Consider the following 16,644-nt stretch of genomic DNA (forward strand, 5'->3'; position numbering starts at 1 on the left):
CAGGCTTCATGATCAAATGATGTTTTATATTATTTCATCACTCCTGACTGTCATGATCCATTTTTGTTGTTCTGCTAAGGTGAAGGTCACTGAGGCTAAAGGGTCACTGTGTTGATTTTCATTGGAAGCAAAAAGTAAAAGGATTCTTGTTAAAAACGTATGAATGCATGAATTAATGTTTTGACAGCTTTAATAAAGTACATGCATAATATATATGCATATGTATTATAAATATAAATCCAAAATAAATACATAATATTCATTTAATTCCTTCCTTTTCTTCCACGTATTAGCAGTGGAGATTGAAACCCAAGTATGTAAAAGCCCTTTCTTTCTATATTTGTTTTCAGAATCTTGGAATCAATAATGTCTAAGCCTGTCGATACTGCTTTAAAGTCACACAGTCTCTGTGGCGCAACATTACTTTATCTTATCACTGGTTCAAAAACTTTATTTTTTTAAGGTTGGGGGACAAGGGCTCAAAGCACAACAGCATTGTGCCCCAAATTAAACCAAAACGTGACACCTTCGAAACTGTCAGCTGAAAAAAAAAGACTCAAGCTGCACTAGGAATAGCGTGACATTATAAGACTAGCTTCTGGGGCTGGACAATTATTCAGAATATAGAGTAAACTGCAATATTTCTTTGACATGAAATGTGTGTCAAAAAATAGTTTATACAATTGTTTTGCAGCGGATGTGATGCTCTATACATCACGCAAACATTCAAGTCTCATTTTTTAAGAATGGTTTACAGAAAATCCTGCTTTCCCCGTTTTTGTTTGTCTTAAAAATGAGAAAGATATGAGATCATCATTCCCTTCAGTACAACTGTTCATACTGAATATGCAATGAGTCAAATTTGGAATCGTTAAACCCTTATTTAATCTCCCAAACATTGTGTGCTTTGTAATACAGAATGACTTATTACTTGTTTGTTAAGAAAAACATGAGATGAAGAACTTGAAAAATAATTGCTTTTTAAATTGCAATATTGGGGAAAAAAGTCAAGCCCTACTGGCTTTAGCTGCTACAGGGCAATTTTCTTTTTTATATGCTCAGCTCAGCGCTGGCAAGTCCTTTTTGTAAAAAATATTAATCAAATGTTTAAATCCTCGATTAATCAGCATAATGAAAGTGAGTTAGTGGACTATACAAGCAGGCAGAATGTTATATGTTATGTTCAAGGTCAGTTCTGTAAAATTGACTATTAGACAAATGTAAATAAAACTGTCAGGATCAGTTCAAAGGTCACATAAAAAGATTAGGAAATAAGGAGTATTGATAAGGGTATCATTATAAACAAGAGTAGACACACTCCATGCGCTGAAGTAACCAACAATAGAAAAGTGAGCCTTTTTCCCTAATCTGCTACAGGCTGCCAGACTGTTTCCTTATTGAACTTAATGACCACAAAAGGGGTCTTTTATCATTGCAAAATCAAAAAATTTTCAAACACAACTTATTATGTCAAAAAGTACAAAAGTATTGGCTTGACTGAAAAATAACATCACATATTTGAATTCCTCTTTTGATCATATTTCATAATAACACTAAGGGAAGTCAAACCAGTCATGCTAGTTACAATACACTGTGATTATAATAGGGATTGAGAATAGTCTTGGAAAGAGCAGTGACTCCTCCTTCACATTTTATGGGAACATGTGATCAGGAGAATGAATCAACTGTTGCTGAATCCTTAGCAGTAAACCAAAACAATAATTATGTAATCATGCAGACTATTACATTGATAGATAATAAAACATATAATTTTTGTATCACCAGTGTGAAAGTGAAAATGTGTTTTCTCATTCATAGTACATCAGAGATGGTAAATTGTACTTTGTATGTTTAAGAGGAAAATGTTTTTTTGATTAAAATTGCACATTTTAAACCTTTACTGTGAAACATATCTATCTTTTTATAAAGATTTACTACCTCTCTTTATCTGTAAATGGGGACACGCAAACACACAACGTGAAGGAAACAATGAATACCAGAGTAAAACATCGAGCAGGCCCGTTTTATCATTAACCTTTATTTTTATACAAAATACAAAATCCTGAATATACATCACAAATCCTCAATGGACACTGGATCACTTAGCCCATCCCACATTCCTGCAACAACATGTAAAATTTTGTCAACACCTTTTCCTTTTTAACTATATACATACAAATACACAGCCCATCAGCAGGATCCCATTTAAAACAGTTAGCCTTTCGTTGTTGGTTTTCTTATTTAGTCCACAGATGGTTTAAGTGTCTACAGGTACTGGATCATGTTAGCACAGCTTTCTCCAACACTTTCATGACCTTAAATAAAATACAAATGTGTATGAGCGGATCTCCAAGCCTTTGAACTGTACACAGTTCAGATAACAGCTGTACATTTTCATATGTAATGCTTTTTATCACCATAAGCTCTTTACATTACAGCCTCAGTTAACCAGTCATCTACCGTTGCTGTAATTTCTAAGATGCTAGTTTTCATTGCATTTAATTCCTCTGCCTGTTAATTAGCTTATTTGAAAAACCTTGATTCTCTCAGTGCCACTACGGCCTGGGACTAACCAGGGGTTCTTTTGTACAAGCATAATCCGGGTCTATGGCTTAACTTCTCACCACCTGAAAACCTGTACCTGCACTCTTGAACCTTTTCTTGTTTTTTTCCCCCCCGTTTATCAGAGATTAGCAGCCTCTACAAACAATTTCAAGTTTTTCCTGTGTTTAAAACTACCAGAAAAAGAGGAGGATTAAAGTCACAATGGTTGTGTGCATTCTGATCAAACAACAAAATTCAAAGCACAATCACTGTGAAGTCTGAAACATAAAAAGTTTAAAATAACAGAAATGATTAAAATCAGGAGTTAATGCATTTTGTGTGCAGATACATGATCTGCCTTAAGATCAGTTCTTCCTCTGTGTAACAGTCCATGCTCAAGTCCATGGCTTGAGTGCTGTCAAGAACATTTAATGCCTTGGACATGCTTTAACACCTGAAATCCAGTTGTGGACGGAGATTTTTCCAGAGCAATTGCAGACGTGGGGTATCTTGTCAATAGAGTTAAGAATGAAGTTTCTCCAGTTTAAGAATACAGATTCCTCCCACTGGTCACAACGCTTAAGCATTCAAATGTTTTGGATCTTGAGAATCTGTCTTTCGATGTCCATGCAAAAACACCAACAGCAAATAACCTCCATGGTGTTCAGTGTAAGTCCAGTTCTGAGGAGAATTTTTCTTCAAAGTCTGAAAGGCAAACATTCACGTTCAGGTTATGAACACCTCAAATAGTCCAAGTCAGCTTCCTGGAGGGTGTGTAAGTCTTCAGCCAGGGTTAAGAACTTTTTAAAATCCAGTCCACTGATTAGTTTGAAGTGTAAGGATGTTGCTGTTGAGTGTTCTAATCAGGCAAATGAATCCAGGGAAAGGTGCTTCACTTCTGTCATGTCTTTTGGTCTTTGACCTTTTTGTTTTATTTGCAGAGGGGTCTCTGACACTCAAACAGTAGAGGGTAGATCTGCTCCACAGCTGTGGCCACATTCTGCACATTTGGTCCTAACATAAGGATGGAGGGGGGGTGGGATAAGAGGGTGAGCAAAAGAACAAGTTTAAAGTGTAATAATACAGAAAATAAAACAAGTAAATGGGGTAAAGCAACCAACCATTGTGATGGAGAAAAAGAGAAAAGGTGACAAAATGATTAAGTTCATCTTGGGTCAGGTTTAGCCTCTTACGTGACATACAAAAGAAATATTTCAGTAAAATTCCTGGAGGATTTGGGTTATTCAGAACAGCTTTTCTGGTTGTAACAGGCTATAAGAGTACATTATATCAATGCGGCCTCAATCCTTTAAGCTGCTACACCCCCCCCGGCTGTATGTAAAGTAAGGACGGTGAAAAGAGCCAGTGTGTTTTCAATGTGTGAGGTACCTGTAACTGTGATGTTGCCAGTAGAAAACACCTGGACAGTGGCCTTGATGTTTTTGATCCTGTATGTGGCAGCAGGATGGAGCTCTGGTTCATAGCTGGCAAACACATAAGCATACATGTTCAGAAAATGCATAAAAATACATGTTCATATGTTGGTTAGTACGTTTACATGCAAAGTAAAGTCTTACCACAGTTAAAGCTATACAAGGCAACTTCCCAGGATTACTGCCTCTAAGTATGCATGCACTGTGGAATAATCAGTTTATTGGCAGAGGCACGTCTGCCTCTACAACAGTAGGTAACAATGTCAACTTCCAGCTAATTAATGTGGACCTTCTTCAGCATCCCCTTGCTGAAAATAAAACAAGTTCTACTTCTTGTACAAATAAGATGAACGCCACACCTCTAGCTTATGGTGATATCCAGAGACGGGTGACAACGTGAATTGCGCTGTGCTTAGGATGTATACTGTACAACTTCCCTGTCAAACTAATAGGGTAGCGATTTGTTTGTTTGCAAACAACCAGAATCTTTTATATGAACAATGGGAGCTGGCTCCCATTTGAGAGCTGAGAAAAATGCATGTGCACATATAAATCATTGGTCAAAACATTCCTAAAAGTTTGCTGATCTAATGAAGCTGAAACGATACCAAATGAAGCGCTGCTTAGGAGCTAAAAGATCAGCGTTTAATATTGAGCTTGGCCAAATAAGCCAGATCACCAATAAGAGCCAGAAATGCCATCACTACAGCACCGGTCTGTTGTGGCTAAGGTTTATAGATGCAAGGAAAAATCTATCTTGATTTCAATTTGAGGTCCACTTTTGGTTGGTCTAACAATAATATGGCTTTTTGTAACTGCATTTAAATGTACCAAGTGCCTCATTTGTAGTCACATAAACACATGAATTAGAGGTTAAAAATGCACATCAACACATTCTGTGTGCCTGCCACATACTGCCACCAGCCACTAGAGGTCCTCGTGCCCCTGCAAATATGAATTTACAGATGATAAACTAACAGGTACACAGTATACATCTTAGATAAAAGTAGGTGTTTGTCTCAGGCAAAAATGAATCTTTAATGAAAATTAATTTTGATATCAGTCTGTATGTTTCCCTGATGGGATCATAGTTTAAAACATTTTAAGACAACAGATGCTGAGCACTGATAAAGAGGGAAAGGTTGCTACATGAAGAAGAGGAAGAAGTTCTAGGCTGAAATAGACCTGAATCCAGACAATACAGATAGTTTAAGTGTTACATTGATTTCAGTGCACTGTCCCTTATTACCTGGCAATGGGTCGATTGTTCTTAGTGAAGTCTATAAGGTGGATTGCAAATGGCATTGAGCACACTGCCAGGACGTTCACCACTTTGAAGGCTGAAAACTTCACCTGAAGGTAAAGCACACAGGCACAGAAACAGTTATGAATGTTTTCATATTCACTGCAAAATACATATATATAAGCTAGGTGCTTCCCCACATCAGCTGCACTGACAGTGTTCTAGTTATTTTACACGAGATGCTGTGCTATATGAAGCATTGCTTTTTTAAGTCTTTTGTTTTTGTTTTAAATAGATTTTTTATTTATTAAGAGTCTTTTGTGATCTGAAAGCAAATAAGAGCCAAGAGAAATGTGGTAATGTATGTCTGTCTGAAACCAGAGAAGTTATTTTTGTTTAAGGTAAAATTATTTTAAGGCCTATCCCTTTTGTTACATGAATATACTCTTGATAGCAATAGTCAGGTGTATTATCCAAAACTGACAATAGAACCAGCTATTAAATCATTCTAAATTAACTACTTCTAACATTCTTGCTAGTATGCAAATTCATTGTATCATCAAGAGATCACTGCTAAATGTAAGGCCCTACTTAAACTGTCCAAGCAGCATAGTGACAGTGCATTGTGCACCTCCCCACCTACACTGTTCACCTGCCTCTTTGAATTATTTCAATAAAATATGAGCTATCGAAGTTATATTCATCAAACAGTAAACCAACTTTCTATTCCAGTGGTTCTCAACTGGTGGGTTGGAACCCATAAGGGGGTCACAGAGATATTTTCAGAGGTCACAAAAAAAATGATCATGATGGAAGCCCCAAGTGGACTCTTATTCTGTTTTACTTTTAATAATTAAAAGGTACATTTCAATGCTTTCTCAACCAAGCTGACACAGAAACCGTGTCTTCCCTCAGGCTCTTACTCTGATGACCACTTCAGCAGTCACAGAGTTACTCCAGTGACCACTCAACAGTCGCAGAGTTACTCCGATGACCACTTAACAGTCACAGAGTCACTCCGATAGTCCATTCAACAGTCACAGAGTTACTCCGGTGACCACTTAACAGTCACAGAGTTACTCCGATAGTCCATTCAACAGTCACAGAGTTACTCCGGTGACCACTTAACAGTCACAGTTACTCTGATGACTACTCAACAGTCACAGAGTTACTCTGATGACCACTTAACAGTCACAGTTACTCTGATGACCAATCAACAGTCACAGAGTGTCAGAAAAAATCATTTTAATTTAACAAGCAACAAAACTCTGCTTAATGTAAGATATCCATCACTGTTTTTAGGCTTTCCTGTAGCCCCAATACTGTAAAAAAGATCACTGTGTAAATGCCTCACATTATATTCACATTTGCACTCATTTATCCAGTTATTGTACTCATATACTGTAAGAAACCTAATTGTGGTAATATGCCTCACCTCATATGCACGTGACATTTACATTTATTAGTTCTTTTAATCTTAAATTATTGTATCTACCTCATGTTAATCTGCCCACATCCTTGCATATTTCATACTTCAGATCATGTCATGTCAGCCTTCTTTTATATTTTGCAACCATACAATCAACCTTTATATATTCTGATCTGATATTTAAACCAGTTTATCTCCTTTTCTTTGTATGACAAAGCTGCTTTTCGCATGAAAAAATAACTCCTCAAGATCTCCAGAAGATTGTCAAAAATAAGCACATTATCAAGGGAAAATGGAGTAAAATGTGTTTGTTTTGTCCTATCCCTTTTTTGTCCCATCTAAGGTCCAAACTGAAACATTTTTCATAAAAAATTTGAGTTGTTAAAATTTTCCTCTCATTTGGGTCCTGATTTGTCATTAATGAGGCTGTGATGGGCCGTGAGGCTACACCAGTTGAGAAAAACTGTTTTATTCTATGGAATGGAAAGGAATTTTTTCGAAAACACAAGTAAGCAAATGAGGTGGGAAGGGGTGGGCTGAGCTGAGTGGTCCAGCGCAGCTTGGACAGATTTAGTGGGGCTTTACCTTGCGTCATTTCATTGTCTTGAACATAAAAATGCAACCATTCTTTCAAACAATTGAATAAAATTACGTCTGAGATTCTTGACAGGATTTTGCTTATAGAATGCAGAATCTCAGTAGATATTTTGATAAGTTCTGCATCAAATTTTTCTTCACTGTATTTGATGGTCTGCATGCCTTCAAAAAGAAAGGTCCAGCACTTGATAACATTGTTTACCCACAGAAAAGCGATTACCCTCACCTTGAAGCCCAGTTTCTGCAGACAGCGTGCTAACCTGCGAGCACCCAGCTTCGCCTCATCCTCACTAAATAAAACAAAAGAGCACGAGTGAGTGTTAGCATAGCAAAAAGACTAACTGTTGGTTCATGGAGCCAAACAACAAAGTCATCACTGTGCTGAGCTCTACTGTCAGAGTTGTATATGTGGCAGGTGTGACAAATGGTAATGGTGTTGTATTATTGGCAGCTGATGGGAGATTTTGCACAAACATTCAGCTGAAAGCAAAATTACTGTACCAATAATAATGAGGCCAGACAGCTAAGGCCACACTCAGCCAACAGTTCTCTCAACAGAGAAAATTAATCATGCTTTGGAAACAGTATGTCCATTTATTTTGTGCACTTGCCTTTTGCATAAAGTCAACTCTGTTTCTAAGTGTTTCTTACTGTATGTAGTGTAGCTACCTTGTTGCTCCAGTGCAAATGATTTTCCCTGAGGACCAGATTGAAGCTGTTATCGTGGGCTTACGTAGCTTCATCAGGACTTTCTATAAATAGAAAAAAAAAGACAAAGGTAGTCAAAACTTTAATGATGCCAACAATGACAGACGTTAAAAACACTTAATTGTGTAAAAATAAAGGTGGACAGACTTATTATCATGACAGTGAGAAAGAAGTCCCCCTTAAGCTGAATTGTGGTCTTCCTTACCCCTACTTCAGGCTTATAGATGACATTTGCTCCCTCTAAGGCAATGGTGCGAAGGTTGAGGTGGCACCTGGTCCTGAAGGTTGCCACCACATTGGTGATAATGATATCAAGTGCATCGTCATTGCTGGAATCCATGAGGAAGTGTGTGGCGCAGCAAGAAATTCACAAGTGCTTTCTCCTTAGGCATTGACCGTTAATTCCATCATTACCAACATCTGAGGACTGGACGAGGAGACAAAAGGCTAAAAAGACAAAACAGATATATGAAATCAAGCAAAAAAATTAATCTTCTAATGTAAGAATAATCTTTTTTATTTTGATCACATATGCACAAAAATACTCCACAGGGTAAAACAGTGTCACACATCCTTGCTGATTCTTAACAGAAATAACACTTTAAGTTTTCATGAGTAGCATCAGCATGGATTACAGTTTGTGCATACAGTGCATCAGGTAGCACACAGAGAAAGTTTCACGTGTAAAGGCTGAAGTGACAACAAAATAGAATAATGGAAAAACGTGTTACTTTTCAAGCACATATGGGTTTTGCTCTAAGTTCTATATATCAGAATTATTGATCCCCTTTTAGCCAGCCCACACCATCAGATCCTCAGGAGGGGGCCTCCTGATAGGGCTGGACAATTAATTGAATTTTGATCGTGATTTCAATTTTGGCTTCTCATGATCATAAAAACATTATAACCGAAGTAAAACAATTAATGTGTGCTTCAACGAGTATTTTTGGGTTTTGTTTTTGGCTGTGTTATTAGTGTTTTTTGCATGTTACAAATTTTGCAAGTTTTACAGGAGAGCATGTAGATTGGATATTTATTTTTGTTTATTGTGTTTTATTGCTATTATTGATTATATTTTTATTATTTTACTTGTTACTAATTTATTTTTTATTGTTGTTTTAAGTTGTGGTTCCATAAATAATTACTTAAATTTTGAAATCAATCAATACTCGTGTTTATTAATCGTGATTTCAATATCAATCAAAATAATCATGATTATTATTTTTGCTATAATTGTCCAACCCTACCTCCTGATCAACTTTTTTCCATCAGAGCTCGACTTTGTATTGGCCTGGCTGGGGAGAATAGGCATGCAGAATCAGTGGCTTCTTTGTATACTTCTTAACAATCACTTCTATTGATTTGCTTTTATGCAATGTCATCTAGTTATTATTATTATTAATAATAATATTTGTTTTTATCTTCTCACATATTTTCTATAGGGCTATCAAAAGACACAATATTCAATCCTGATTATTCTTGGAATTTTTGTAGTTAATCACAATCAATCTCATCCAGTTTATCACATTATGAAATTCCACTTTTTTTGCAATCAAAACTGTTTTTGTGTCATTTTGGATTTTTCTGCTGTCTTAAACTAAGGCCTACTGACTTTATATTTGGATACAGGCCTGCTTTTAATGTTAAATCGAAGATTTAAATATGAACTTGACCACAGAAAAAATAACTTGTCATAGACTGTAAAGAAAATAAGGGAACAGTAAAAATGTCAATGTTTAATATCCCAAGATTCAGATGACTTCTAACTGTTTCCACTGCATTGTCTGTGAGTTTGTTCTGTGTAAATAAATGAGACATTAAGGAGCAGTGGCGGACTTATTTTACATCCCTGTGGCTGCAAGGAGACACTGAGGTGGCTTAACCAAAGTGTGCTGAATTGGACAATAAAATGTGATTAATCACAACTTTGCACTAAGCACTAACTTTGGACCATAATCAACAGACATTAATTAGGGCAATGAATCTTGACAGCCCTCATTTTTTATCTTCCTTCTTATTATCGAGCATATTTCAAATCCTCTAATTTTTACTTGCTTTTATTTCTTATTAACCTCAATTTCTTTAATTGCCTTCTTGCTATTTTCAATTGTTATTGCCATCCTTTTTTAATGCTGTCACTCTTATTGGTTTTACTGCCTTTTTCCCTCCTTTTATTTTTTACCTCTTTATGTTTTTAAACCCCTTCTCTTTTATTTGCTCACATTTTCTTAGATATTGGTCATTTCGGGCTCAACATATGAAGCTAGGTTCCTGTGTTGCCTGGGTCCCTATGGTTCTTATGATAAATATTATATAACTTAATGTCTGCGTTCTTATGATGTCTTAATTTGCATGCTACCTGATTATGTCTGGGATATTGATATCTTATGATGCTGCTGGGTTTATTATTTTGGTCAGGTTTTTGTTCAGGTTGTTGAACTGCTTGAGTTCTACTGATGTCTGTGTCATTTGTTCTGTTGTCTTTGTCCTTTGTTTGGGTTCTGTTGTTCTGTTCTTCTGTTTACTTCTGCACATGTCAAAGCACTTTTAAGGCCTTATTTTAAAAGTGCTATATAAATATAAAGTTATCAATATTATTGTAAAAAGGTGGTTTAACCTGTACCTTGGTTGAAGTACCAAAGTATCTGGTTTGCATGTGTGCTTCCCCTCCACTTGATATACAGAGGTGTGGCTCAAAACAGGACTCTCATTGATATCTGAAAGACATCAGAGGAGTGATATAAACATTCATGAACAAACCAGTGAAGTTTAAATAACCTTTTAAAGACTAAGTAACGCAAACTAACCACTGTATATAAAGCCTTAAACGTCAATTGTTCTCTGATAGTACTACAATATCATGCTTAATAATAAACACCGTTTATTGGGCGTGAATTGTGGGCGAGACACCTGTGAACAACAAATGTATGGCTGTCAGTGGTTTTGCTAAATAATACGGGTCCTCTTAGTAACAGGTGATGCACTTATTGCAAGCTTGTTTGGAAATGCTGCTAGCTAATCTTGCAAGAGTATCAAGCCGGCTAGTTGTCAGCTACCGAGTACCAAGTAACGTTACTGTTAATTTATCACCATCGCATGTATCTGTGGCAAGTATCACACGACTAAAACAACATGAACACAACAACGTAGTCAAAATACTTCCCGGCTAATGTTGTGAGTCCGTTAGCTAGCAACAAAGAAAAGTGCACAGGCAGTAATGAATGAAAAGTTGTTAGCTAACCTAGCTAACAGGCTAGCTGCCCGTCGTTGTGAGTAGTTTCACTGTGCTCTGATGAATTTGCGTTTTAATATCAGATATGTGTTGGTAAAATGTTTATTTAAAACGTTCATTACCTTTTTAGCTTGGTCAGAGCTGAAACCCCGAGTCATACACAGTCCAGTCAGCGGTGAAATTCTTGCACAGATCCACAGACCCCTCTGCCCCTCTACGACAAAAGTCCAACAAGTCCTACAACCTTTTCCGATTTCGGATTTCAAAATAAAAGCGGCAAACGTTATAACGTTTAAAACACTTTTAGATCTTATCTTAATAATTTGGAATACTTTTAAATAATTTAAACGAATTAAGAGCCAACGTTATGTTATGGCATTTCCCCGCCTGGTCCCAAACTCTCAAATCATCTCGTGAAAAGAGGAAAGGAATTTTTCGATCTTGTTTTATTTTAAAAAGTTTACATTGGGTTTCTATGGAAGCCCATTTCCGCCAGTTAAAAAAAAATAAGAAAAGTGAAATAATAATAATTTAAAAAATTATTAAGTCATAATAATGAGATACTAAGTCATAACTATGAGATACTATCTCATAATAATAATGAGATACTAAGTCATAACTATGAGATACTATCTCATAATAATAATGAGATACCAAGTCATAATACTATCTCATAATTATGACTTAGTATTTCATTATTATGACTTAAAAATGTTTTTGTAATTATTATTATTTAACTTTTCCTTTGTTTTTTGTTTTGTTTTGTTTTGTTTTGTTTTTTTTAACCTGGCGGAAATGGGCTTCCATAGTTTTTTGCTGGCTGTCAAAATATTCTTTTCTAAGACAAAAGATGTTTAATTAAGGGCATTGATTATTCTCTTTTTCAAAAAAAAAACAAGGTTTCCTTTAAACTGTGTGTGAACTGAATTCCTAAAACACAATGAGCAACAGTTTCCTCCAGTTGATACCTTAACTCCTGTTTGAGTCATGATGCTCAAAAAAAAAGTATGATTAAATGGCAGAGGAAAACAAGTTTTAGCTTTGTTATGAAAAATATCTATGGACAAAAAAAAGTTGGATAAGCATAAGCAGATATTTTCGCTGTTTGTTTATACCTGTAGAAGTAGGTATGAAAAATCCTATTTAGAATAAATTACAGTTGTGTGGCGCAGTTGAAGATGGCTGTTCACATTGATGCAACAGTGGGTACAAACAAAATATCAGAACCTATTTTTGAAGATTGAATTTAAAGTAAAAAAAAAACATACCTGCAACTGAGCTGAAACCATGTACCTTTTTGACAAGTTGTGATTTATTTGACATTCATCAGTTTGGATCCTAAATGGAAATGGGTCAGATGCAAGCCTCAATAAATAAATAAAATTATTGGAATCACCACAAAAACTCCGGATTGGGACAAGTGAATTATTGTATTATTATTATTTAATCAATATTTACTTGGCTGAACTTTGACCATATTTTTTGCACTTTGTTGAACAGCAAACACAAAGGTAAAAGATAAGTCCAAAAATGAAGGGTCCAGGGGGATGCCTCCCTTAAATTGTATCTCTACTTGGCAGATAAGCCACTCCTGGTTCAGTCAGTGTATGATGCTAAAAGCTACACATGTAGACAAGATTATTGATACTCTTCCATTAAAGAAAGACAAACCCACATTGGTCACTGATATAACTTGAAACTGACAAAAGTAATAATAAATAAAAATGTAATGAAAAGGTTCATTTTTCCTTTCAGGTTCTTTTCTTTGTATGCTTCATTTTTTGTGTCTGTGAACATAGAGCTGATGTGACTCACCAAAAAGCTCAAGTTTTGTCTCATCTGTCCTAAGGAAATTTTCCCAGAAGCTTTGTGGCTTGTCTGTAAGCATTTTGGTAAATTCCAGTCTCACTTTATTTATAATTTGCTTTCAACAGAGGAGTCTTCCTCGGTCATCTTCCATTCAGTCCACTGGCTCAAACAGCGACAGATGGTACATTCTGACACTGATGTACCTTGACCTTAAAGTTCACCTCTAATCTCTTTGGAAGTTGATCTTGTCACAGGAATATCAAGCTGCTTGGAGATGGTCTTATAGCCCTTACCATTAACATGCTTGACTATCATTTTCATTCTAATCTCCGGGGACAACTCCTTAGCTTTCTATGGTCCATATTCAGTAAGGTAAACAACATGATGCCAAACAACGCAGTGATTACTTTACGACCTGTAAATAGGCAGACTGACTGATTACAAGTTTGAAGACACCTGTTGCTAATTACAGGACACACCTTTTAATATGTCCCTATGGTCAAATTATTTCCTATTTTTTCTAGGGGTACCATCAATTTTGTCCAGGCCAGTTTTAGTTAGTTTTTAAGAATGATTCTGATGAACCACAATTCAATAGCAACATCTAATTTTCAAATTTTTGTTTATAGTTATTACTTATGTTAGCTTTAAGTTATTTCAGTGATAATTGTGGGTTTTTCTTTCCTTAAAAGAAGGGTACTAAACAATTTTGTCCATTTGTGCAAATGTGTGGAGATGTACAGCTAAGTATATCAAGTGTATGAGAGATGATGATGAGGGTAGTGAAGAAGAGGACTGTAACAACAAGCTGCTTTAATAGCCTACTGTATGATCTTCATGAGCAAAAACAACCTAGCACTGCTTAAGCCGTGCCCCCTGCATCAATGTAAGCTAAAGATAGCAGACTGCCGGTAGCTAAGTCAGGTATTGTTGTGTTCACTGTAAATTTAACGGGATCTCCACTCAAAGTAAAATAATCACTCAGACATGTTAGTGTGGCGTTATCAAGGTTGTAACACTTTCTAGCTTTTACACCATGTCCCATTTACTGACTGCAGCATAAAGTCAGTGATCAACCTATTAAGAATCCCTTCTGAGTCTTTAAGATTTGTCATTTCAAGAAAGGGTTAAAATTTGTGTCCAAAAATTTGTCTTTGTAATCATCTACTTCTGCCAGTATAACACTTAAGAGGCTTACACTAACACCATTTCCAGACAACAATGTTAATGTTTTTTTCAGTGTTTATAGTGTATTGACATGTAAAGCTATTTGGATTAGAACATCTCCAGAGAAAATGATCACATCTGGCCTGTAAATGCTCCTCAGGCTACAAAAGGAGAAGAAGGAGTGAAGTTTGGAGGCGGCTGGGAATGTTTGTGTTATCAATGAGAAAATTCACAGCCGCTCCTGTGGATCATGAATGAATTCAGTGAATGGATACTATCCTGAGGTTCTGTGCACTGTCACACCGTGCACCGATTGTGACCTTTAAGCAGACTGGTCATGAATTTATGATGGTTCTTTTGGTTAGACTCCTTATTGAGCTTCACCTCACATTGTGCAACTGCATAAAAAAAACTGCATAAAGTTAAACAGATAAGAATGACACACAACCTTTCTATGATGAAGCTGTTAAGCTAAGCACTGACTTGTGTATTTGTTTATACAGGTTATATCCATGACTTATTGCTTGTTTATGCACATATTAGTGCATTGTGTCCTCTAACCCAGCTCCTCTGCTCAACCACCACAAACACTTCCCTCGCTTGGATTTGGCCCAATCAAAACAGCAAAATAACTTCTTTATGATTCAGCCTTGTTGTTATTGTTCTTCCTCCCTGGTTACTAAGTCTTCTCCTCTCCCTCTCATTAATCCTCTGGGGCTTCTCCTGCTGAAGTATAGCTCTGTACCCATTCCACATAAGAGCCTTGTTCAATGAAACGTCCTGATATGTTTACTATAAAGGGTCAGATTTAAAGCAGGTTAGGAAAGTCCGATGGTATGTTTGTGTTTGTGTGTGTTGTGAGACGGCTGACACAGGCTCAGGAGTGTGTTTATAGTTTGTTGGGCGGCTCATCACCGGAGCAGTGTCTTCCCAGGGGAACAATGCTCTTATTCTCATTAGGTCATAAGATACAGCGAGTAAACACACAGATGTGAGCACTTAGGGTTTAATGGGTGCAGATATGTCTGAGGATAAATAGACGGTCCATCAGTGGAACTATTCACAGAGTGTGTGTCAAAGAGAGAGTGACCCAGGGAAAGTGAAGGAGGAAACATTTTTCATACTTCTTGGAGTATTTTCTTCATCTGGTAGCTAACTTAAAAGTTTTCTCATATGTTTCTGCATTTCAAACATGGCACAGAAATAACTGGCTGACAGTGGCAGATAGAGGCCTGATGTCATACTTGAGTAAGAGTGCTGATACAAAATCAGAAGGTCTGCTGCTCTAATATTATATTACTACAGCTATCTGATATTTTCTATTTTTAAAGGTGCAATGCGTAAAGTCTCTGCAATGACATGTCTGTATTAATTCAAAGATGACTACTCTGTTACTGTTTTAGTTAAGTACTCACATTACTTCTATATTTACAACTGTCAGAGAAATTTGTCATATTTAAAGTTTCAAATGTCTGTTTCTTGTAACAACAGCTGCTATGACAGAGCCACCACAACAGACAGAATGTGTTAATAGGTTCTTTGCAGTCACGTGATTCTAATGATGTATTGGGGGCCAGGAAGTGGGGGTCTGACATAAGGAATGAATGGGAAAGATAGCACTCTAAAGCTCTATATGGACCTGGACGCAGCAATTATCATCAGAAAATTTCTACTGAGTACGCTCCCTTCACTTTACAAAGAAGTGATTTTCTCCCCTGCACTGTTTAACCAATATTAATCACCTCCTGTCGTGGAGGCAGTCAATATCACAACTCAGTCCTGCAGACTTCCTTGCATCATCTATCCAGATGAAGGGAGACAAGAGTCTAGAGGAGTGTTTTTCTGAGTTCATATGCTAGTTGAGTACCTTTTACACATAAAAACATCCTCATTTTGTCACAAATGTCCTTCAATTGAAACGGTGTTGTCCGATCAACTGAATGAACCTTGTAGGGTAAATGACTGAGTGATAATATGTTGTTCATAAACATGTGAAACACAGTAGCTAGCTCATGTTTGAGTGCCAGTTTCCTTTCCTCCATCCTTTCTCCTTATTTAAACCACAATCAACAAGCCATAATTTTTCCAAATGAGGAGCTATTTTGGAGCCAAAAATCCAGCTCTAGTCAGCTGAGCCAAATGATCTGGATGTCTAAAATCTGATTCCCCACCACAACGAGCAAGGCTGGACAGACATCCGCTGAGGAAACACGGGTAAGATCAGAGTTTAATGAGCTAAACCATAGCAAAACTGTACAGAACCAAACTGGACCGCTTTGTGGAAATGGTCCATACATGAATGGGGTATAACACTGCTCTTCCAGGCTTTAGAAAGATGACAATTTAGACAGTTTCCATTCATGTAAAGTACTAATTCCATTAAAAAGGTCACCAAATTTCTGCTGATTTAATTTTAAATAACAAAAGAGATACTGGGTAAATCGATCGTACTAAAAGTAAAACATGTATACAGGAAATACAG

General features: G+C 36.5%; 1 protein-coding gene across 1 annotated transcript; it reads right to left on the reverse strand.

Annotated features, from left to right (window-relative positions):
• Positions 1–2,018: 2,018 nt before the first annotated feature.
• tbpl1 (TBP-like 1) lies at positions 2,019–11,432 on the reverse strand. The gene is made up of 8 exons (XM_041806143.1): positions 11,309–11,432; positions 10,578–10,671; positions 8,160–8,401; positions 7,916–7,998; positions 7,473–7,536; positions 5,227–5,330; positions 3,934–4,028; positions 2,019–3,558 (listed from the first exon to the last, which is right to left on the reverse strand). Exons 3-8 carry the CDS (start codon positions 8,292–8,294, stop codon positions 3,476–3,478), a joined length of 564 nt encoding a protein of 187 aa, XP_041662077.1. The 5' UTR covers positions 8,295–8,401; positions 10,578–10,671; positions 11,309–11,432; the 3' UTR covers positions 2,019–3,475.
• Between the last annotated feature and the right edge of the window lie 5,212 nt (positions 11,433–16,644).

The sequence above is a fragment of the Cheilinus undulatus genome, linkage group 14 (genome assembly GCF_018320785.1).
Source record: "Cheilinus undulatus linkage group 14, ASM1832078v1, whole genome shotgun sequence".
Lineage (NCBI taxonomy): Eukaryota > Metazoa > Chordata > Actinopteri > Labriformes > Labridae > Cheilinus > Cheilinus undulatus.

Coding starts and splice junctions, on each gene's coding strand:
- tbpl1 (XM_041806143.1), bottom strand. CDS start 8,294: ATGGATTCCAGCAATGACGATGCACTTGATATCATTATCACCAATGTG. Junction 5,331..7,472: donor TGCAGAAACTGGGCTTCAAG/GTGAGGGTAATC, acceptor CTTTACCTTCAG/GTGAAGTTTTCAGCCTTCAA. Junction 4,029..5,226: donor AACAATCGACCCATTGCCAG/GTAATAAGGGAC, acceptor TGTGTTTGCCAG/CTATGAACCAGAGCTCCATC.